The sequence below is a fragment of the Lissotriton helveticus genome, chromosome 3_1, assembly GCF_964261635.1.
Source record: "Lissotriton helveticus chromosome 3_1, aLisHel1.1, whole genome shotgun sequence".
In the NCBI taxonomy this organism is placed as follows: Eukaryota; Metazoa; Chordata; class Amphibia; order Caudata; family Salamandridae; genus Lissotriton; species Lissotriton helveticus.
The window spans coordinates 559,659,318-559,683,868 of NC_136061.1; the positions used below are offsets into that span (position 1 = coordinate 559,659,318).

At 50.9% G+C, this 24,551-nt stretch overlaps 1 protein-coding gene across 1 annotated transcript in view; it reads left to right on the plus strand.

Annotated features, from left to right (window-relative positions):
* Nucleotides 1-24,551, plus strand: part of NCKAP1 (NCK associated protein 1) — a 577,107-nt gene that overhangs the window by 434,133 nt on the left and 118,423 nt on the right. Inside the window, exon 24 of the mRNA XM_078680487.1 lies at nt 7,473-7,566. Within this exon, the coding sequence (XP_078536613.1) occupies nt 7,473-7,566 (94 nt within the window). The remainder of the gene's footprint in view (nt 1-7,472; nt 7,567-24,551) is intronic.

Consider the following 24,551-nt stretch of genomic DNA (forward strand, 5'->3'; position numbering starts at 1 on the left):
GGAGAGCAGCAGAGCACTGGAGACCCTCCGGGGAGCCAAGACTTCGCTGAAGGTGAGCCTGGTAGGGGTCCTCAACCCGGTGACACTATGCGCAAGTGGCAGCGGTGACTCTGAGCATAGTGGAAGACTTGTGAGCCACAGAAACTCCTGTTTGCCTTTCCTGCAGCAGAGGAGAGTGCTGGGGGACACAGTGGGTGATTAATGGAGGTGGCGGGCACATTCAGTGCTGTAGTCTGTAGGCCTGCACTCGAGGCTCCGAAAGCTCCTGATCGTGCCCTGAACCGGTGAGTGAAGTGCGGAAGCGGCTCATCACGGTGAGCGGGGATCAGGGGAAATGGGGGCCTCCTTGACTGCCTTATCACTAGGGGACTCTTTTGATTATAATCAAACTTCGACACAGCACGCCTGACTTCAAAATGGCGACCAAGTGAAGCCCTTACCCACAAAGGGTTGCACAAGCGATCGGATGGGCACCTTTACACAAGGTAGATACGTGGGCTAATGTGACCGGAATTGCTGTAAAAGGGGCTTCATTTCAAGCTCAGGGATGGAACCCCTGAAACTATAATTTGCCTGATCCTAAGATGGCCACCAGAGGCCTAATGCATGACACATTAAACACTGAAAACATTGCAGCTATGAGAGCCATGGAGATGCAGATGCCCACCTGAGACTGTGGACCGGCGGAATGGAACACCAGGGGCAGGATCTCTTCCCTGACCCAATGTTGGCCCCCATGAGATCAATCTGACTCAACTTGCCTGACTATAACAGGGCAGCCTATCCTCATTCCCTTTCCTATCCTGCCACCCTCGTTTTCTACACTCGCCCGTCTCTGGACTCAATGAGCGTTGGTCACGTCCTGATCTTCACACTAAGCCGGCTGAACACGAATCACGTGGCCGATTCCCGGTGGAGCTGCTCCGACAGCTATAGGAGAGACCGCTATGGCCGTCACCTACCCAGCCGGATTTCGGACATATGTCTCGTCAGTTTCTCCACTGCTGCCTCCTTCCTGTGGTTTCCCAACTCTGGTTAGTCTTTTTTGGGTTTTGATTTTCTTGTTCGCTATTAACTCCTGTCTCCTGAATCTGTGAACCTACCTCTGACCGTGAAGACCTAGCTTTTTGACCGATGCGCGGTGAAGCTACTTGATAGCTAAAGAGGAGATGGGCTGTGGTCTATCCCTTCAGCCATCACCTACCCAGCTGGTCTTTGGACAGTCCTTACTTCGTCTCTCCATTGTATTCTCCATCCTACCCCTTTACTCCAACCCCTTTCGCATTTACGCTCTATTTATCCTTCCTCTTTGCTCTTTGCTTTCCTGTTAAGACCTAGCTGTTTGGCCGATGCCTGGTGAAGATACTCGATAGCTAAAGAGGAGATGGGCTGTGGACTTCCCCCTTGGCCGTCACCTACCCAGCCAGACTTTGAGCAGACTCTCCTTTATCTCTCAAGCCTATCTACCTTCTACCCCTTTACCCCACCCTCTTACCCTTCTAAGCTCCATTTATTTCATCTTCTACTCTCTTGAAATGTTTTTCTAGTTACTGATGTAACGTGTAACTGATGTAATTTTGTAATTTCTGTGGAACCTTATGTAAAGCACTATGATACCTCCGGGTCTAGCCAGCGCTATATAAAACTCTAAAAATAAAATAATCGTAGTGTTGCTGTGCGCTGTAAGAACACATGGAACATAGAAAACTACTTCGACCCAAACTACCCGACAAAATATACTCTTCCCTCCCAGAAGCACCCTTCTTCCCAATCATGGATTAAACGAAGTATAAAACAACTCTAATGGCGTAAGCACCATGTTACATAAGCATTGTGGTTCCAGTCCTTTCTGTGGGTTTTTAGAAGTACCTGCTCCTGATTTGAGAAGTTGGAGGGCTTCCCCATCGCCCCTTCATTAATCTTAGATGAATTGACACCATGTCACTCCGGACCCGGTTCAGTTCCTCTATTAGAAGGAACGCTGGTGTCGTGCAGGGGCCCCACTCATCAACTGATATTCATTTTCTTTTTTTTTAATATATATATATATAACTCTTTTATTGAAGGCAGAATTTCAAAGATACAATAGCATGTTATTCACAAAAATAGTTCTTACAGGTCTCTGACAGGAGATTGCATTGTTACATTCAGCCAGTAGAGCCGCTCAACTGTGGAATGTACATTAATCAGGTGGCATCTCTTCATCAGGAGCAGGGAAGGTAGGGAGCAGCAGGGGAGTACATATTGCACTACGATATGCTTTCCATTTCGCCCATACTTGTGACCATTTATTTCAGCACCCCCTGGACACATAAACTGTTTTTTTCTCAGAACATACAGCAGTAGATACCTTGCTTCCACAAGGCCAGCGGTGGGGCCTCTCTCGCTCCCCACAATCTTGCAATATTATGTTTAGCTATCATGTGCCCCAACGTCGCCCACAGTTTCTCCTTGCTGTTGAGATCCATCGGTCCCCATATATTAAGTAAACACCTTTTTCCCTCCAGATCAATTTTGTGGCCCAGCACCTCCGCCATACACCCAAACACCCTCGTCCAGTATTTGTGTATGATCTGGCATTCCCACAAAATGTGGACGAACGTTCCATCACTGGTATTCTTTGGTTTGTCGCGCAGCGTCAGTCCCATGGCTTCCCTACTCGCTCAAGTGGGGGTTGCGTTCCTTCACCCACTCCCAACTTGAGCAGGATGTATAAAAATGATGGCTTTCCCTTGAAGTAGAACTTTTAGTTTGGCTGGGTAAAGGTGCATTGCCCTCAGCTTTTGCTTCATTTATTCAAACGATTTCCTCCAGGTCTGCGCTAACCGTATGTAGTCCAGAAAGATAAGGATTTTCTCGATTTATTCCCGATTTAACCTCGGTGTTTCTTCCGTGTGCCCTGCCAGCCTGACTCCCACACCCTCTTGGGCATCAAGTCCCTACTCTGCAAACAATACAAAACACCGCGGCCAGACTCGTCCTTGGCATCCCCCGGCGCGAACACATCAGCCAACACCTGTGGCGACTCCACTGGCTCTGCATGGAGAAGTCACCTTCAAAATCCTCACTCATGCCTGCACAACAACACAACGGACCCAAATACCTCGATGACAGAATAAACTTCCACGTACCCAAAAGAAGCCTGCGATCATCCAACCTCGCATTGGCTGAACACTCTCCGCCCTACATGAGTGCACTGTGTGCTGGCTCATTCAGAAAGAAGCAAGAAGTCTGCTCCAACAGGAGAAAAACATGCATCTGGAACTCCAGAAACTTCTTCCCATGGGGTACCTTAACACCTTCTGAGAATCCCCAATAATTCCAGTTTTTCTGGTGCAATCTGCCATCCGTGTCTGCAATCCTGGCTGCAATTACGCCCAAAGAACTTCGTAACTTCAGAACGATCTTTTGAAGCGTAGCAAGAATATTTTTCCATGGTCATTATGCAGCTTTCTGCCTCATTGGCCTCATTGGCAAGGCTGGTCGTGTTGCGAATGTCCTGACGGAGAAGTGACACATAAGTCCCCTGATTGTTGTTGCTAGGGCATGTCTGGTGCAATAGATCACTTGCAGTATTGCTTCAGAGCTCATAGTGGCTCATTGCGCCCATCAGGTATGGATCCTGATTCAGTTGAGGTCCTCCACCTTACTGTAGGAGCTTGGTGAACTTGCCGAGCTTGCCCTGCTTGGGCAGAGTTATCCCATGTCCCTGCGGGGTGAGTGCAACTGTGGAAGGCAGAATCTTTTCACCAAACCTGCCCGGTCTCCCACTTGAGAACGGCAGAAGCGGTCTCTCATCTTCCAGGTTCAGTGTCTACTCACTCCGGCTCGGAACCGCCCTCAAAAAGGAGAGAAAGGTGTGGTTCACATCAGGGCCAACGTATCTGCCTGTGTGACCTTCACAAAGTACAGATGAAAATAGCCCCTACTAACGATGACAGCCAGGCTCCCACTTCTCAAACCAACTGGGCACACAAAAACAAAAGTGGGTGGCGCAGATGTCCGCAGCATCCCTGGGAGGGGACGTGGAGAGTTCCTATCCTTGCATGAATCATCTCCTTGCTGTAGCTGGGCCGGTGGGGGTCATGCTTATGCACTAGGTACCACAGAGCACCAGGAGACAAGGGAGGGAGAATTCCTCTCCTAGCACCAAATAGTCACACGACCTCCTCGGACCCTCGTTGCAGCTCACAACCTAGAGCCGGGCTCCCAGCTATCTTCTCCGTCGGAGGCCTCATGCCGCATCTCCACTCAAAATATATATGGCAGGTGGTGGGTTCCCCCGGTGCTACACTCTCCTCTGCAAAAGTCAGTCTGGTCTGCCTGATGCACAATGAAAGCCAGTATACTCCCCAGAAGTAGTAGTCCTTAGCTGTCACAGTTAGGCCAAGTATAGCCCTTTTTGCAATTGGTCCTCCTCAGAATTGACCTGCGACCTCTGCCTCTCCAAGCACTTGTTCCTCTGATGGCTGCTCTGCCAGAATCAAGGCAACACCTGCTCTTCAGCGCTTTGTTTTTTCAGGGACTAAAACCTCACTGGACGCAGGTTGCTAAAAGATATTGGGAACCCAGGTGCAGGAGCTCTACTGAATAGTGTCGACTATCTTGCACCACGCCCCTTCATCCACATAATTTAATTGGGGAGGGGTTTAGTACATCTTTTCACTCTGATGGAGAGAATGTTATATATCTCTAAAATTCAGATTTTCATCACCAATGCTGTTAGAAGTTATGTTTGTCTACAAAGAACACGCAATTGAAAATATATATATATATATGTGTATATTTGTATATATATATATATATGTGTGAAATCAACTTCTCCTCTTCCTCACGGTTTAAGAGAAACACAGGACTCGTTAGGGTTTCTTTAGTTGTTTTATGGGTAGCTTGCATGACCGGTTTCGGCGTCGTGCCTTTCTCAAATGCTGCATTCCCAACTACGTATCACCCGCTTGTAAATCTCACAATTAGGCTCCGCCTTCCCAAGTGGTGGTTGGCCCACCTGCTCTTCATTCGCACTGCTCGCATATTCACTGAGGGACTACCAGTCCCATAATCCTGCAAGCTGCTCCTTCGGTGCAGGTAAGAGGGAAAACACGCTGGAAATGTAATTAACAATTTAAAGTCCCTTTCTTTCTTCCATCACGACGGAGGGTCAAGGAGAAATCCAATACCTTGGTTAACTTCGCAAAAGTTCCCATGCATGTTATATATCTCTAAAATTCAGATTTTCATCACCAATGCTGTTCAAAGTTATGTTTGTCTACAAAGAACACGCAATTGAAAATATATATATATATATGTAGATTTGTGTATATATATATATATATATATATATATATATATATATATATATATATATATATATATATATATATATATATATACGAAGAAAATCCCAACCACTTCCAGAGAGCCCCTGGCGAGGAAGGAGACTCAGGCCTCTGCAGCAAAGTTTTCAGGCAAAAAATACTTTATTGATCACCCCTCACGACGACGCGTTTCGGGCTATGCAGCCCTTGATCACATTCAGCTTGAACTGCGTCTTTTAGTTCTTTTATATACATGTGGTAAAAGTGCACACCTAGGTTGCATTTAGAATAGTAGTCACAAGGTCAAACGACAGTGTAAAAAGACTTACAACATGGTGTCCAAAGTATTTCTTCTATACCTGACACAAATACATGCTTAAACGCTATTTGAATCTTTAAAATTTCAAATGCTTGTGTATTTTGCACACAACATTAGTTATAAGAAATATAGCGATTTTTCACAACATTAGTTGTTAAGATACAAACATTAGATAGTGCGTGAATGCACAAAAATTCCTATCTGGATAAATCCATATTGTATCACGTTGAGTTTTAACATTACACTTCTGCGCTGCCCCTGTGTATTGCAATTATAACCGGATAAATACAGGCAACCAAAGTACCCAATGAAAGTGCTTAGTGCAAACAGGTCCTAAAATAGGGACTAACAAGACAGTGCAAAAAACAGTTGTGTGCAACTTAGCATAAAAAAGTGCAGTGCAGTATATATTAAAACCTTGAATAATATTATAAAATACAATATACAAAGTTAATAGCAAGCATGTATTATAATTCATCATTAATAAGATACTCCATCCGGGTAAAATATTAAAATTGATAAAATTATTCAGAAATTACCATATTGCTAAAAAAACAGTACACTGTAAAAACAATAATCAAGGCGAGGTATAGAAAAGGTGTCAGCCGACTGTTTGGAAATACGTACAAATATATGTAATTATCAAAATAATTAAGAACAACTGACTTGTAACCAATATTCTTGTAAACACAACAGACCATATTATATCCTTACAGAAAAGTATGCATATCTTCTGTATTGTTTAGTCCCTGTGGCCATTTACTGTCAAAATCTAATATAATTTTTGTTTCAAGTTGTCTCAGTTGACGTTCTCTGTTCCCACCCCTCTTGGATTTCGAATGGCACTGACAACATAATAAGATAGACAATTAATATCTTTACCATGACAGCTATCAAAGTGACGGGCCACAGGGTTAGCAGGGTCGTTGTGTAATATTGCCCTTATGTGCTGCAAAATTCTAACGTGCACTGGCTGCTTAGTACTACCAATGTAGTTTAGCCCGCAAGTGCACGTCAAAACATAAACAGCACATTCGGTTTTGCAGTTGTAACTCCCTCTTATCAAAACAGGAGACGTTTCATAGGGTGTGCGATAGCTTGTCTTATTACACCCAAATTTACAGGCTCGACAAGAGGCACAGCGCCTAAAGCCATTAGTGGTATGTAACCAAAGTGGTGGTTTCCTAGTTTCTGGAGAGTTTTTGTCCAGTTCAGTGCCCATTGATTTGCCTCTTCTAAAGGTGATTGATGGTATTCTCGGCAACCTTTCTTGTAATGTAACATCGGTCAAAACAATTGGCCAATGTTTAGTCATAATGGCTCTGATCCTTCTTTCTTGCCTAGAAAAAGTGGTAATAAATCTAGGATTATCAGAAACTTCCTTTACTGGATCTTTATCAGTATGAAGCTTAGCGAACAGGGTATTTCTGGGACGCTCACTAGCTTTAGTAATGGCATTTTGAATAACTTTATTGCTGTATCCTCTACTTTTGAGTCGCTTGCACAAAGTTGTGTTTTCAATAGCTTGTTCTTTGTAGAAAAACAGAACATCTAACAACATTGGTGATGAATATCCGGATTTTAGAGCTGAGAATGTTTAGCTTCAATCTGCTTATATATTTTGATGGGCCTGGTATAGCAGCTGGGGAGCCTTAGCTGTGTCCATTATCCTGCAGTCATTTTGTGCAAACAGAGTCTAGGTGTATTGTTAATGAACACAATTCCATTTCATTACATAAAATTATTATACACTAAATATGCTGTTTGTCCATTTGTTAACCTGTAGTCCTAGAAGAAGTGCAACAATCTTGTTAATTTGAAATGTCCTTTTGTTTTAGAAACTTGTGGTGGAGAATGTGGAGGTGCTCTTGCAGATGAGGACCAGCTTTGATAAACCGGAGCAGATGGTGGCACTTTTTAAAAAATTAACATGTGAGTATATTGGTGTTTATTTTGAATGAGTGACATTAGCTTTTTAAATTCAGGTTAGCAAACATAATCCTTCTGTCTGATTAAAATATTTGTTACTCTCCTCATTTATCTTTACCTGATTTATCATAGACACAACCTTTTAGTATAATCTACTGCTCTTTTATAGTATTAGGTATGTGTTGCTGTCCATCTCGATTCATAGACCCCACCTGGCTTACAGGGTCTACTGCGCCCAACTGTGATGGTTGTGGTTGGTTGTCAATGGTGTCCTTGAGCCCTTTCTACTTTGGCTCTGCACTTGGGACCAAATACAACCCTATCTGCACCTGTCTATCAAGTTAGCATGGGCGAGCATTCACCAGCCTCTCCGGAAGAGAGTATGGGAAAAAAGAGATCAAAACTCAACAGAGAACCAACAGACACAATAACTGAATGTCCTGTCTGGTCTTTATGGAAAATAAAATATTTTAATTAGTCTGCTGAACTAAATACAACACATTGTAATTTGATAAGCGATTACTGGATGGTATATCTGGTTATGATCTTTTGTGGCTGCGGTAACTTAACACTCAGGTAATTTCTCCTACCCAAGTGACCCTTTTCAGATGTAGTCCCCAGTATTCTTGGGCAGAGGCATGAATTGGGCATAATGCAGATTGCATTATGCTGACCCCTCCCCTCCCACAACACACACAGGTTGAGATGGTGAATCGGTTCACTCATTTTTACCCCATTATTGAGGTGCACAGAAAAGTCTCAAGCCCTTGTACTCAAGTCTTTGGTTTGTAATACAGTCTATGGCCTGACTGCAGGCATACACCTGCATTACCTGCTTGTTGAGTGAGCAACACTCGTGAGGGGAACGTCAGATGCAGCCTCTGTCTTGGAGCTGCACAGCTACCATCCCTTCAAAACAGGATTTGGTAGACAAATGCAGCAAGACTAGTACTGTTATGCTCCCGGCATCTTTGCCATTTGCGGCAGTCCACTGACCGAATACAGACAGGTCCTATGGCAAGGCAGTTGTGGCCCTCCTGGGGCTGATTGATGAGCAAAGAGGTGTCTGTGGTGGTAAACAACCTTTACAACGCAACTTTTACCTCGTAGAGCCTTTACAACGCAACCATTACAACGCAAACTATTACAACGCATTGCTCTGGGGGGCGCTCTAGGATAGGGAATAGATTAATTTACTATCCAATAACCTTCCCTAGTGTCCACGGGGACTGGAGTTGGAATAGTAAATTAAACTATTCACTATCCAGCACCCCAAAGCACTATGCGTTGTAAAGGACTGCGTTGTAATACTTACGTTGTAAAGGCATGCGATGTAAAAGCATGCGTTGTAGTGTCATACATCCGTCTGTGGTAGTTGGTCTTCACATTCTACTGTCTGTACTTCAGCAGTGAGACAGCTTCTTCCTCCATTGGCAGTAGCACTCCCACGCAGGCATGTTTGCTGCGTGATATGTGCAATCTTTTGGTTGCAGTTCTCTGCAGGAATCACACAGAGAAAGATTAGGAAACGCGCCCACAGCATGAGTCACTCCTGACTGCACTTTCGTTAGTAGCCAACTTTCCCTTGGTGTTCCTCATGCCAGAAACATGCTGGGCATCCCCTCAGCAGTCTCTCCTCCTGCAGGGCCAGGTGGACTTTTTCCCTTTCTCAGTAGGCAAACAGGATATCCACTCATCCAGCAGAAGATGCACACTTAAGGTGATGTCCCATCATCTCTGGAAGACTGGCTCTCATGTAGGCATCCTCTCTGGTTGAACAGCAGTCCATCGAGTACTGTGAAGAGCAGTTACATCCTTGCTCATGAAGAACTTGGAATTGTAGCAAAGTTGTGTGGTTTGGATCCCACTTTTTTTGTTCAAATCTGTTTTTATTGTGAACACAGCGATAAGCCTACAACCCCATTTCAGGGCCGGCCGCGCAGAAAAAAAAAGACCAGTGGGCAGTATTAACCGGGGGAGGTGGAACCATTAACACAGCGCTCTGCCTACAACCCCTGGAGGGGCCGGCCGCGTGGCTTAGGGGAGAGTATAACAAGAGGTGGTCAGATGACGGCAATGCGTCGGTGTGCGGGGGAGGTGCGTACGTAAGAGAGAGCAATGGTGCCACATTTTCAAAGGCCCAACAGGGGCCGAACTGCCCCAAAGAGGGGTGGAAGCCAGAGTGGCAAGTAGGAAAGAAGAAAAGTCAGAGGAGGAGTGAGTAGTAGCGAGGTGGAGAGGGATCTGGGGGGCGTGACTGCAGTCGCCAATATGGGATGGACAGCGCAAATCGGCACTGGGGGAAGCGATTAGGTGGCTAGCCTGTTTGGGTCAGCAGGGATGAGGGCATCCTCAAACAATTGCAGGGCGCGGAGCCTGGGAGGCATGTGGCGGGCATAACTGATGGAGCACAGGTATCGCACGAGAGGTTCCCACACTGCCTTGAAGCGTGTCCCCCGTGATTGTATCCGCGCCGTGAGTAGCTCCATAGTCAGGACGTGCCAGAGGCGCACGAACCAAGAGGCTATCGGCGGTGCCTCAGTCCGCTTCCAGTATAGAGCAATGAGTTGCCTGGCTGCGCCCAACATGTGAAGGGAGAGGATCCAGTCGCTGCGCGTGAGGGCCCTAAGTGTGGGGGGTCGAATGCCCAGCAGGAGTGTGCAAACCTCTTCAGGGAGGGGAAAACCCAGCACCTTCTTAATGTGACTAAGGACCTCCTTCCAAAAGACAGCTAGGGTAGGGCACGACCACCAGATGTGTACGAAGTCACCAGTCGCAGTGCCACACCTCCAGCACAGCGGCGAGGAAGTGGGGAACATTTTGCTGAGTCTCAGGGGAGTGTAGTACCATTGTGTTAGCATCTTGTACGCGTTTTCCCTCTGTGGGATGCTGCGGTAGGTTTTGGGGATGTCGTTCCAGAGCCGAGTCCATTGAGATGGCGTGATATCAGCGCCAGTCACCGACTGCCACTGCCTCTGATAGGGATGCGCAGGCGGAGCGACGGGGTGTTGCAATATGTTGTAGATCTGGGAGATGAGCCGTTTCAATCCCCCGAGGGAGCGTGCCAACTTCTCAAACGGGGTATATGCCCTGGTAGCAGCCTGATACATGTCGTCCCCCGAGAGCCAGTGGCGTAGCTGCGCATATTGTAAGCTAGCGGTGAGAGGAAGGCCAAATTCGTCTCTGCAGTCCAGCCACGATTTAGGCGACCCACCAAGAAAAAGATCTCCTGCGACCCTGCAGTCTCCTTGAGTCCAACTCTCGAAGGCTCGGGTCTGGGCAGCAGGGGGAAAGTGCGGGTTACCTGCAATGGGGGTGTGCGGAGAGGGGAACGTGGTGAGGCCCTTGGGCACTGCCACTCTGTCCCATACTTCAAGAACCGTCCTTGTGGGGACCGCCATATATGCACTTCTGGAGCGCGCCACACGCGGTAGCCATGGTAGGTCCCATATGGTGCGTCCCGTGACCACTCGGTCCATGTGGAACCAGTGCTTGTCGCTTTCGCGTGCACCCCATTCGATCACGAACCGGAGATGCGCCGCCCAATAGTAGTGGAGGAGATTCGGGCAGGCCAGTCCACCCCTGTCTCTCGGCTCCATGAGGACTTTCTGTGAGAACCGGGGCCGCTTGCCCCGCCATATGAAGGACGTGAGGTCGCGTTGGAGGGTTCTGATGCAGTGAATCGGGATCGGGGTGGGGAGGCACTGGAAGACATACAGGATGCGGGGGAGGATCGACATCTTGACAGCGTTGAGCCGCCCCAGCCAGGAAATCATCAAAGGTTTCCATTTCCGCAGGTCCGCCAGGACTTCCTTGCGGCAAGAGGCCCAGTTCCTCGGGGACCACGAGTCGAGGTGGGGTGTGAGGTCTGGACCCAAATATTGAATGTGGTCATCCGCCCAACGGTAGGGTGTGACCCCCTTCAGGAGGGAGACCTCCTCTTCGGGGATGGTGAGGTTAAGCGCCCAAGATTTGGTGTGATTAATTTTAGGGCCGGACGCCTGCTCAAACAATGAGAGGGTTTCGTGCACCGCTGGGAGGGAGACCCGAGGATTCGTAAGAGTAAGAATCAGGTCGTCCGCAAATAGCGCAACCTTGTTAGAGCGCCCTCCGTGGGGGATACCATGAATATCAGGAGTGCGCCTAATCAGCTCCGCCAATGGCTCGACCGCAAGAGCGAACAGGAGCGGCGAAAGCGGGCATCCCTGCCTCGTGCCCCTGTGGATCAAGAGCGGCGATGTCAGCTGACCGTTGACCCGAATTCTGGCCTGCGGCCCAAGGTAAGGGGCCATGCACCTGGAGATCATGATAGGGCCAAGACCAAGTTTCGTGAGGACCGCCCGTAGGAAGGTCCAGTCGACCCGGTCGAAAGCCTTTTCTGCGTCCAGCGAAAGGAGGCAGGCCGGGATTTTCCAGTGGTGCACCTTACCCACTAGGTGTGCCAGCCTGCGAACGTTGTCGGCTCCCTGACGGTCCCGTATAAATCCCACCTGGTCCGGGTTCACTAATCCCGGCATGTGCGGGTCCAGCCGCTTGGCCAGGATCTTAGTGTAGATCTTGAGATCGGTGTTAAGGAGGGCAATGGGGCGGTAGGAGGCACACAGGTCGGGATCCTTCCCAGGCTTGGGGATCAGGGCAATTTCCGCCAGGCCCATATCAGGGGATGGGCCAACGGTATCAGAGAAGGAGCTGTAGAGCCGCAGCAGATGCGGGCGGAGTTGGGTCAAGAACAGGCGATAGAAGGTCAACGGCAGGCCGTCCGGCCCCGGGGTTTTCCCCACAGGGAGGTCTTTGACCGCTTCTGTTATTTCCTCCTCCTGCAGGGGCCCCTCCAGCGTGGCCGCACAAGCAGGGGACAGTGGAGACCCCCCGAAGTCCGCGAGAACGGCCTCTCGCGCCTCCGCAGAGGTGGGCTCCTCAGCATACAGGGAGGAGTAGTAAGCGACAAATGCGGCCTGTTTGGCCTTCTCTGAGGTGGCACTGGTGCCATCCTGCCGCTTGACATTGGCAATGTGGGCCCTAGCTGCGCGTGCCCGCAGCCTGCCGGCCAATAGACGACCAACCTTGTCCCCTCCCTCGTAATACCGTTGCTTAAGCGCTAGTAGGGAGTGTTCCGCCTTGTTGGTGCGCAGGGCGCGGAGTTGCCCCCTGAGAATGGCGAGAGTTCTCTTTGACGCCCGTGAAGGGGAGTCCCGGTCCCGAGACTCCGCCTGCTTGATCTCGCTAGCCAGGTCGGTTTCCATCTGGAACGCTTCCTTCCTCCGCGCCGCCGCCAGGGAGGTGATATGGCCCCGAATGGTGGCCTTGAAGGCATCCCAGACCGTGTGAAAGGGCAGGTCGGGGGTGTCGTTGATGGCGAAGTAAGAGTCTATGGCGTCTCGGATGCTGGCGACGTCGTCCGGATCCCGGAGGATCCTCGGCGGAAGCGCCCATCTGCGCTCACGAGTGGCACGGGTCAGGGGGTCCTGCAACAAAAGCTCCACGTGAGCGTGGTCCGACAGGGAAATGTCGGAGATAGTGGCAGTTAAGGAGTCTCGGGCCAATTCAAGGGAGGTGAAGAGATAGTCGATTCGGGAGTATGTCCGATGGGAATGTGAATAGAAGGAATAATCCCGGGTCCCCGGGTTGTGGTAGCGCCACACGTCCACTAGTCCCAGGTCTGTAAGCTGCGTTCTAAGGGCAGAGGACATTGCTCCCGCGCCGTTAAAGGGGGTTCCCGCCCGATCTAGCTCAGGGTCCCAGACAAGATTGAAGTCGCCGCCCAGGATCACATTACTGTCGCCCGATGGGAACTGTTCCCGCAGAAGCGCCTGGAGGTATTTGTCCTGCGACTGGTTGGGTGCGTACACACATCCTAGAGTGAACTGTGCTCGTCCCATCTGTACCGTGGCTCGGAGGAAACGCCCGTCAGCGCTTTTGAAGGGTTTCACGGGTCCCCGCCGAATGCCAGCCCTACAGAGGATCGCCACCCCCGCTGTCTTGGTGTCAGAGGATGCCCAGAACTGTGTAGGGTATCTGGGGTGCGCCATGCGTTTGATGTCACCCCTGAGAAGGTGCGTCTCCTGGAGGAGGATAATGTCAGGGGAGTGGTGTAGGAGGTAGCGCCATATCTGCTTACGCTTGTTGGGGGAGTTGAGCCCTTTGACGTTGAGGGAGAGGACCTTCAAGGGCGTAGGGATGTTCGCTGTCATAGCACTAAGGGGGTGTGGAGTCGCGCAAGACCCAACATAGCAGACCCACCCGCAGACAGGACAGCGGCAGCCTCATCTCGCCTCCAGCGCGCCAACCCCCACGGGACCCACCCCGCCACCCCTTCGCAGGCGCGGGGAAAGAGTGATAAGAGAGGGCAGTGAAGGGTAAAGTAGGAAGAGGAGAGAGAGGAAAAAGAGAAAAGGCGCAGAGAAGAAGTAGAACCAAAACAGGCCAACAGGGCCAGTGTACATTGTCCCAGATACCGGACATCCTCTACCCAAGGGTTTGGATGAACTCAGGAATGTCACTTCCTATGGGACAAAGGGGGGGGGGAAGCGAAGAGCTAGGTAAGTGGAGTAAGATTGAATCGTCTCAGAGCCCGTCCACCCCGCTGCTCCAAGGTAGTTCGGGGGCGTGTCGGGCCGTGGGACCACTTGGTCCATTCAGGCGCCAGTGGGGCGCTGGGGCTCCTTGATGCAGTACATGGCCTGGAGGAGGCAAAAGATATCGTCCATTCCTTCAGACCCCCGCGGGCGGGGGGGGGAGAGCCACGGATGTGGCCTGCCAGTGAGAGGGGGAAAGCCCCTTTTCCAAGAACAGTGGGGTGAAGTCTCCATGATGCATGAGGACACATCGGGGTGCCCAATGGGCGAGCGCATGTTCAGGGCATCTGTGAGCACAATAGCAATGGTCAGTGGTCTTCCGTAGCCGAGGGGCGATCCCCACCCTCAGAGCCAGAAGCGAGGAGCTGGGAGGCCTGTTCCTCGCGGTCGCCCTCAAGAGAGCGGATGTGTGCGATGATGTCCTGTTTGGTCTGTGAGGCAGAGAGTGCAGCCACCGGAGGGGACCGTCGACGTTTGCGCACAGTGGACCATTCCGAGCGTGGAGGGGCCTTCTCCAGGTGGGGAGGTCGGGTTGGACTGTGATCCGGGGACTCCGGCATGCCTAGCAGTTGTGCCGCTTCCTGATAGGACCTGAGCGCCCTGCGCTTGTCCTCCCACCTGAAGATGAGCGCGAAGGGGTGGCCCCACTGGTAAGAGATGTTGAGGGTCCGGAGTCTCTCCGTGATCGGGCGGAAGACCTTTCGTCTGTAGAGGGTTGAGGGGGCCAGGTCCTGAAAGATCTGGATCTTGTGGCCTTCGTACCTCAGGTCCGGGTTGTCCCTAGCCGCCTTCAAAATGGCCTCCTTCTCAGTGAAATAATGAAGCCTGGTGACGATGTCGGGCAGGGGACCCGCTTTTCCTCCCGCTCCAAAGACTCGGTGTGCGCGGTCGAGGCGCGGCGGGGGGGCGTCCTCCTCGCCCCACACCGCTTGCAGGAGTAGGGCCACGTAGGCCATGGTATTAGTCCCCTCTTCTCCAAGTGGCACACCCCGTATGCGGAGGTTGTTGCGGCGTCCCCTATTTTCCAAGTCCTCCTGCTTAATCTGGAGCTGGATATGTTGTTCTTCGAGGGTCGCCACCCTCCGCCAGATCTGCTCCAGGTCTTCGGTGCGGGAATCGACCGTCTTTTCCAGGCCGTCGACCCGGTCGCCAAGGTCGGTGACTTCCTTGCGAAGTTCTTTGACGCATGTATGGACCTCCGACCTGAGGGAGCCAATCTCAGTCTTCAGATCAGCCATGAAGGAGGACATGAAGGCCTGCGTCACCGGTGGGGAGTCGGCTGGCGGTGGGGGTTTCCCCCCTGAAGACGATGAGGGCCCCCCGGATGATGACGGCGAACCCGCCTTACCCCACATGGAAGCCACTGATGCTCCTCTGGTCGTCGTGGGCGGGGGGTCCGGCCTGGTCCCCTTGCCGCGGGTCATGGTCCACTTAGGGCGGCAAAGGGCAGTGGGGGGCAGGGCCAGTTGCTGTGGACGATCCCTGATCAGAGGCGGGGGATACGCTGTGCGAGGCCGCCCTGGTGCCCCGCTTCCCAGCCGTCCGGATCTCACGAGCAGGGGTTCAAGTCCATGAGGCTAGAGAGGGCGGTGCACGCCTTGGCCCTCACGAGTCCAAAGCCTGGACGGTCCGCCAACAGGACGCGGAGCGCACTCAGGCGAGAGAAGGCCAGGCCGTAGAGAGGTCGCAGGAGCGGAGGTAGATGGCGCAGCCGGGGAGGCAAGGCAGCGTGGAGGTAGAGGAGGCGTCAGGGGGGCGATGGCAGTAGGTGCTCCACGACAAGCAGGACCGAGGGCTTACAGGCGAAGAGCCTCCTATGGCTCGTGGCGTGGCGCAGCCTCCCGGTCTCGACTGTGCCAGGGCCAGTCCCCAGCGCGACCCCCAGCCGGCTCTGCAGCGACAGCCGAGGAGTGATCAGGGGGGTCCTTCCCAGTGTCCCCACGTCTCAGCAGTAGGAGGCCCAGTGCCTGGGGGTAGAAGATGGCGGATCCGCCCGCCCGTGGCAAGGTGGTGGTCCGGGCTGCAGCTCACCAGGCTCAGCAGGGCCGGGTAGTGGTGGAGAGGCGGTCAGGGGAAGTGTCCTGTGGTGCAGGGGCCCACCGAGGCTCAGGCAGCGCCAGCAAGCAGCGTCAGGGCCGCTTCCCCAAAGCGCTGCTGTATGCGTCCGGGGCAGCGTCTAAGTAGGGGCTGTCCGCACTGGTGGTGCTGTCCTCCACCCAGGGTGCAAGATGGCGGGTAGGCCCGCGGCCGAGCTCCGCTGTCGCCGGATTCCCCCCGGGAGTTGGAGAAGGGGGGGAAGGGCGGCGCGCTGCAGCTCACCAGGTGTGTCCAGCGATGGGGTCGTGGTCGGGCCTCACGGGCAGGGGGCCTCCGGCGACTCCTCCGGTCTGGGCCTGCTGTTCCCGCCAAAGCCGGGGCCTCGCGTGGATGCGGCGTCCAGGCCGCCGCTGCTCGCCCCGCCGGTGGCAGCCCGGTGCAGACAGCGTCGGTGCACCGCAGCCGGTGTCAGACCGGCTCCGCTGATGGATCGGAGCCGCAGGCTGGGTTAAGAATGCTCCGGAGCCTCACTCAGGCCGCTGTTCTGTCTCCTTCTCGGGAGCTAGTCCGGATGTTTCGGCAGCGGGCCCTGCGGCAAGATGGCGGCCAGCGGCCGAGCCGGGGACCCCAGAGCCGTGCGCTGTGGCCGCGTGAGTGCTCACGGCCGCGATTCGCCGCCAAGAAGGATCGCCAGCAGGGTCGGCAGTGCACCGGGGTCCTCAGGAGCAGATGACCCCCGAAACTACGCTAAAACAGGCTCAACAGTGCAGCGGGGCGACGGAGCTCGATCGAGACACGTCTGCTCACATCGCTGTCTTGGCCACGCCCCCCTGGATCCCACTTTTATACACATTTTCCAGACGGGGGACGTGGATCCACTGCCTCGTGCTTCAGAACCTGTTTGGGTTTAGAATATCCCCGAAGGCGCCAGTCTGTATCCAGAAATGTACCATGCACCTCTAGGTGGTGCAGTGCCGCTCCATGTTTGTCTCATTCAACCTGTAAGAGACGGAGTACTCACTCACTTATGCCCTGTTACCCCTCCTGGGGTATAGGCCATCAACCAGGACTGCTCAGCCGTCTTGGTCTTTGGCCTTTCTTTCAGCCTGACTGCAGGCGTAGCCTTTCTCTTTCCAGTCAGCTTCTAGACCTCGATGCCAAGTGTTTCTTGGTCTTCCTCTTTTCCTTTTCCCTTGAGGGTTACAAGTCAGGGCTTGCCTGGTGATGTTTGACATGGGCATACAGAGGGAGTGTGACCTATCCAGCCCAAGTGTCTTTCATGATTTCTTCATGGCCAGGAAACTGGGAAGTCTGCTGCCATGGGTCATTTCTGCTGATGGTGTTTTGCCAGCTGATTTGGAGGATTTTCCTCAGACGGACGTTGATGAAGTTATGGATTTTGTTGGTCATGGTCACTATTGTCCTCCAGGTTTCTGCACCTTGTAGGGGGACTAATTTTACATCGCTGTTAAGAAGCCTGATCTTGGTTTGCCGCATTAGGTCTTTGGAGCTCCAGATCTTTTTTAGCTGAATGAAGGCAGCCCTTGCTTTATGACGTTGGCATATGTGTGGTAGTGTGGTCAAGTATCCTTAGGCCTAACATAGAGGAGTGTAAGACATTTGTTGTACACACAGTGATTAATAAATGAGACACGACTCAAAAAGGAGATCCGCACCAATTTTAGAAAAATAAGCTTCTTTCTTGGTTTATTTGTAGACCTAGATCTGTGTTCAAAGGTAAGTACGTTTTTCATAAGAAATACTTTTCACTTTAAAAAGTGGACACTTTTTAAAAGCATATGCTTTTAAAATATTGTTAAATTATATTGTATAATTAATTATGTGCATTTTCATACATTATAGACCTTTTAAGTTCATGAACCATGCATGGTTTTTAACCATCAGTTGTAATTGTGTAAATACGCTGTAATAAGTGGACACATATCAATTTTCAGTTCAGCAATGTTAACCTAAGGGAGGTAAACAAGAATGCAGTTTTGTGGGTAAGTACACAACTTACAAAGCCAGTCTTCAGTTTTCAGGTCAACACATGGCAAGGTTTAAGTTAGCACAAAGACTGCACTACCAGTGGCATATAGACGGCTGGTGCAGAGCTGAAAATCAGAGTTTGGTGAGCAATGTTGACCAATGGAGATTGGGGGTGATTGGAGATGTGCTGTTACTGGTAGGTAAAAGCGGTGTTGGGGTCAATTTCCTGGTGTTTAGGCAAGCACTGGAGTGCCAACACAGCGTCAGGTGCCCAATGCAAACCAATAGAGATCAGTTTCAGAAACATGCTGCAGTCTCTGGCCAGGAGGCCAGACCAAGGAAACTAACAGCTGCCCAGGTACGTACTGTTGTTTGGGGAAGTAGCGACACTGTTGGTCAAGCTCCCCTCGGCCCAGGGGGTTTGGGAGCAGGGGTGTTCGTAGACGTCGGAAAAGTCTTACCGGAGCTGGTCACAGTTAGGGGGGTTGTTGTACAGAGGCTGCAGGCATCAACATGGAGTTCTGCAGGGGTCAATGATGGAATCTCATTCAGAATCGCTGGGGAAGCTTAGCAGGACTGGTGGGCCACTTGGACTCAGGCCATGGGCGTCCACTGCAGAGGTGGGTATGGTGGGCAGTTTTGCGGTTCGTCAGGGCAGAGCTCTTGTTCTTTCAAGATGGTTTCTTTTGGACAGGTCCGCTGTCCATGGGAGTTCTTGATCTTTATTGAAGGCAGACAGTTCTACCAGGATTTTGGATGTCGCTAGGCTTGCAGGATGAGTCAACTTCTGCAGCAGGGGCGAAAGGCAGCAGACAGGCTGGCAGGGCTGACTCCGACTAAATCACGGCCCTTCTCCTTTCTTGCTGTTGCGGCTCTTCAGTGTCCTGCCTTCATAGGTCATCAGAAATCTCCCTTACAGGGTCTGGGGGTGCCACCTAAATACTATATTTAGGGGCGTTACAGTGGAGTGACAGGTAGGGCCAATAGGTCCCTTACCTGGAGTGTCTTCACCCTATATTATCCCAGCCTTGTATGGGAGGTGGGCATAGTCCTGGCCTTGTTTGGATAAACCCCACGATCTTTAAGACGGTGGGGACAAAAATGTGCTTCACTTCGCCTCAAGCACCTGAGGGTTGGAGTTGGGGAAGGGGGTCACACCTCATATTCTCATCTAGTTATCCCGCCTATCCCCCCCCCTGCCAAAAGTGGAGGTTTGAACTGGGGTCTGCCATTTGCTGCTAGCAGCAGAGGCTAGGGTCTCATTACAAAGGCAGCAATGCCATTGAAGCTTCTCTCTCGAACACTGTGCCTTCCTGGAGGACGAGGTGTGGCACCTCCGTCCAGGACGGGCTTTGTTTCTGGCCTCCAAGAGCAAAGGCTCCCACCCAATGAGTGCAGAAATATGTCTAGTGGGGTAGGCCGCCTAAAACCAGTCTGAGACCACACCAGGGTTGGCAGGTTTTCAGGGTGGCACCTCTGAGGTGCTCTCTGGGTACATGTTCTAATAAATCCAACACAGGCATCAGTGTGGGTTTATTAAGAGGAGTTGTTTGGTACCAAACACTCCTGGGTTCAGTGAAGCCACCATGGTGCTGGGGAACTCAAGTTGTTGAGCTTTCAGCCCATGTACTCCCTATGGCATCCCTGGCACTCACAATATTAAGAATAGATTAAAATTTTGTAAGGGTATATCTGCTCATGTAGATCTGCCCACACCAGAGATGTAGTCTAACCTGCCTTAGGGCGTGTAAGGCCTGCTGGAGGGGTGACTTACCTATACCTTATGCAAAAAGAACAATTGATGGACAGAATGCAGAACAATGTCATACATTCACCCCAGTACAGACATCTGGGCCTAAAGCCATCATTTTTTTTCTCTCCATTCTAGTTTGATCCCAGCCATATGCAAATCAGTCGTGACCCTGCGCCCAATGGGAACAGTCAAGCCCGAACTGCCAGGCCAGGTCCTCCCTGGACTGGAAACAAGCAACCTAGGACCGGTTTCAGAGTTTCACCCCTCATATACTTTCTCGCCATAAGTGTGCTGGGTATTCCCAGACGTGGGTCCCTTGCTCACTGTTTCACTGGATTCAAGCTATCCTGGCTGATGAACATCCATCACTTAACTGACCGAACTCCATGAGGGTGAAATTATTATCTTGTAAACCAATAGAACATGTGTAAAATGCCTTTGCCCGCAACACTTAAATAATCTGTGGATAGTAGAAGCATGGGACAATGCCTTTCTTTTACAATGGTTCATATGATCTTTATTTAGGCAGTTGCTTGAAAAGGTCCAAGACGAGAAAATAAACTGTACTACTACCGTCTTGGCACTCCTCAGAAACCAGTTAAGGTTTAGCCTAATGTTCACCCCTTTGTTCTAAAAATAATGACTTTTCTCTTAGATATGTTTATTTTTAAAATGTGTTCCTCCTTGTATTTGTCCAAAGCATAAAAGACGTCATTGAACGTCTATTGGGGGTTAGCCAACAAAATACCATTGTCTGCATGACGATGACAACCTACATTACTCCAGTATTGGAACTTTCTTAGATTCACTTGCTTAAATCATTCCCAATTGTCGAAATTGGGGTCCCACGGTACCTTGTAATAGCAATACAATGTTAAACATAAACTAGAAAGGCCCTGGGCCCTTCAGTTTTGTTACACACCGAGACTAGATTTAGTTTCAACTAATCCTATTGCCTTGCCCTCTTGAACACTCCTGTGAGAAGCTCATGTCTCTCAAATTTTCTACTGCATATCCCGATAGGGGGTCTCCACTGAGCTCTGCTCAGTTAAACCTGTTCTCAACAATACTAAACAATTCCAAACCTCCTGATTTTCCTCAGAGATCTACAGATTATTCTCAAAATCAACTTGTCTGTATTTCTTGGCTTCAATTCTGGCTTCATCATCTCAGATTTTAAAAAAATATGGGTCTTTTCAAGGACTGTTATACTTGTGTAAAGACAATGCTTCATTCAGATGACCCTCATCAGGACTTTATATATTGCCTTTATCCAGCACATTAGGCCAAGGAATGTAAGGTATGTCATACCTATTGTACTAAAACTCTGAAGGATTGTGAAGGGTGGCTGCTGATATGGCTCCAAAAACAAAAGACCAGGAAGGAGCCGGTGTCTGATGACAACAGTGTGGGCTCTCCAACCTCCTTCAGCAAGTCACAGACTAGGGAGAGATCATCTCATTTTCACTCTTCTCTAGAGCAGCTTAAAGAGCCTAAAACAACCACTCATGGGTCTTAAAAGAAAGGTATTTCTCCTGTATTGCAATCTTTCATATATTCACATGCGACTCTCCCTCCTCCCCTGGAAAGCTTGCCTTCTCTTTCTCTCTTTGGGGTGTATTTCCAACAATTGCACTTTAAAAATCTGAAGTACTGGACCTTCTCACAGGAGTTCTCTAGAGGGCAAAGAAATATGATTGGTCGCAATCTAAGTTTGGTCTTTTTTAAAAACAATTACTGATATGTTACAAAAATGTAAGAGCCTAGGGCCTTTATAGTCTATGTTGAACATTGTATTGCTATTATGAGGTACCGTGGGACTCGGGGAATGATTCAAGCATGTTAATCTAGGAAAGAGTCCAATACTGGAGAACAACAGTTACAGGTAAGTAACTTATTTTCTTAATTAGACCAAATTTAGGAAGGTCCCTCTTTACCAGACCAACTAGATGAGGCAAAGCATGAATGTACGAGAACAGGAGAGGCCCAAGCACGAACCTCTGGTTTGAGCCATTATGCGTCACCACTCTTCTTGACAAACCATAGTTCCCTCCCATCAAAACCTGAGTCAAGGTGTAGGAGTGTATGGCAACTATTAGCTTTAAAAGGTGAGCAAGAATCCCTAGCACTGGCAGGTTCGAGGCATGTGGGCTGCTGAATTCTTATCTATAGCATAGATCGCCGCCTAGTGTTGGGTCCGGATGATTGTCCTGGAAGAGTCTTCGAAGTATCACGAGATAGGTGGCTCCTCCCCTGGACTACAGTGCGCATGGGCATCGACTCCATCCCCAGATTGTTTTTTTCCGCCATTGGGTTCGGATGTATATTCGTTATCTCCAGTTCGGAATCGATATAGACTTTCTTAAGGCCTGAAGGCCTTTTCCTATACCGTCGGTATTGTTTTTGCGCTCGGTGCCCGAATCTGTTCCGGCTCGGTTCCAGAGTCGGACGTCCCGAGGAGTCGCGTAACTCTTTGGTGCTCGAGGCCCAGTCGACGCAACAAGGCTTCCATCATAGAGCGGAGCCCATTCAAGAAATGTCCAGTGTGTGGATCGAAGTATCCCCACATTGACGTCCACCCGGTGTGCAACAAGTGCCTGTCGCCGGACCACGATGAAGCCAACTGTATGGCTTGTTCCAGGTTTCGATCGAAGAAAACAATTCGACTTCGGCGCGTGGCGTGCCTGGAGGCCCAGCAGTCGGCCCCGGCACCGGTGGACATCTTCGAGAGAGAAGAACCAGACGACCACGAAGTTAATCTGCAGATTTCACCTCCTGCGGAGGAGATCGACTACGACGCGGACGTCGAAGCGCTCGATGCAGAAGAAGTCGTCGACGAGGTAGGAGACGACAATGAGGCCTATGGGGCCATGGAAGATAGCTCGGGCGAAGAGCTATGCCCCGTTCGAACACTCACTAAGGCTCAGGTCGCGGGATCGCCTCACGGCCTTACCCAAGACCTTGCACCCAAATCCACGGCCTCGCCTACGGGCCCGGCTACGGACACTTCTGCAGAGCCGACGGTCGTCAAAACGAAACCGAAAGTGAAACACTCGGTGTCGATGAAACCGAAAGTGATGGAAACGCCAACAAAACAGAAGACGTCTGTCCCTCTGGCTGCCCCCTCGTCTTCCGCGAGGTTGGGGCAGCCGCAGCCGAAGAAGGCTGTCGACCCGGTGAAATCAACCAAAGGCGTCCAGCCAAAGTCGGTCAAGGCCGTCGATCCAAAATCGAGCAAGGGTGTCGAGCCGAAGACTGGGGCCCCAACCCCGGGAGTCAAGGCCGCCGACCCGAAGTCGTCGAAGCCGAAGGCCGTCGGCGCGGAAGGAGGACACGGCGCACCTAAGAAAGCTGCTCCTGTACCTCAGCCGGAGAAGACCAAGACATCGACGCTCCAGTCTGCACACGCTGGTGGACCGAAGACGTCTGTCGGGTCGACAAAACCGTCCGCTTCCTTTACGAAGCAGGTGTCGGACTCACTGCAACGCATCAGGAACAAGGCTTCCGCGGTCGATCCGAAGGATGCTTCCACCCCGAAGCCAGCTGCCAAGACGCCATCGTCTTCGACGCCGCTCCTGTTTACGTTACCGCCTAAGGTGGCACCGAAGGCCTTCGCACCTAGGTCGGTCACCAACGCGCCCGTGCAGGGGTCTGCTGGGTCGAAGCCTTCTACGCAGCTTGGGAGCTTGAAGCATCGACAACCCTTGGTGGAGGAACAGTCGGAACACTTTATCGACGCCGACACCGGTAAACTTACCCTCTACAAGAGGAAGATCACGGCGACGCAGCCTTTGGAGTCCTACACGATTCCTTTGAAGCGCAAGAAGCCTTCTACGGATTCCCCGGTTCTGGTTGAGCCGCTTGCTACGCAGACTCCAAGAATTGCTACACCCTCACCCACTTACTCGGATGTGGAGGCTGGGGAAGGTGATGACGAACAGTATAACTTTCCTGCCACCACTGATCCTGAAGATCACCAGGACTCTTGGGCAGATGCAGGGGACCCAGGAGATCCACAAACTGCCCCGGACACTCAGGTTTACAATGTCAAAACCTCTCCTACTGAGGATTCAGCGGCATTTAATGCTCTCATTGAGAGGGCAGCTACAAACCACGACGTCCAGCTGCATGCTGACCCTGTTGACGTGGATTTCCTTTTTGATACCTTTTCCACAGCAGAGAAAACTGTCAAAACTCTCCCAATGTTGAAAGGGGTTCTCAAACATGCTGCGGACATCTTTAAAGAACCCACACGTGCCAGGGTGGTCAACCCTAGAATTGAAAAAATATATAAGCCGGCACCTGGCGACCCGACCTACATCAAGGGCCAGTTGCCATTGGACTCTCTGGTAGTTTCTAATGCCCGGAAGAGGGCGAATTCGCAAACCACTGGTGATGCTCCTCCCCCAGACAAGGAATCTAAAGTGCTGGAGGCATCAGGGAAGAGGGTGGCGGCTCAAGCAGCCAATATCTGGCGTATCTCAAACACTCAGGCACTCTTGGCCAGATATGACAGGGCGCACTATGACACACTAGAGACCCTGTTGAAACATCTACCCGATCAGTATAAAGAGGCGGCGGAAATGCTCATTCAAGAGGGGAAGCTCATCTCCAACTCCATTAAATGTGCACTG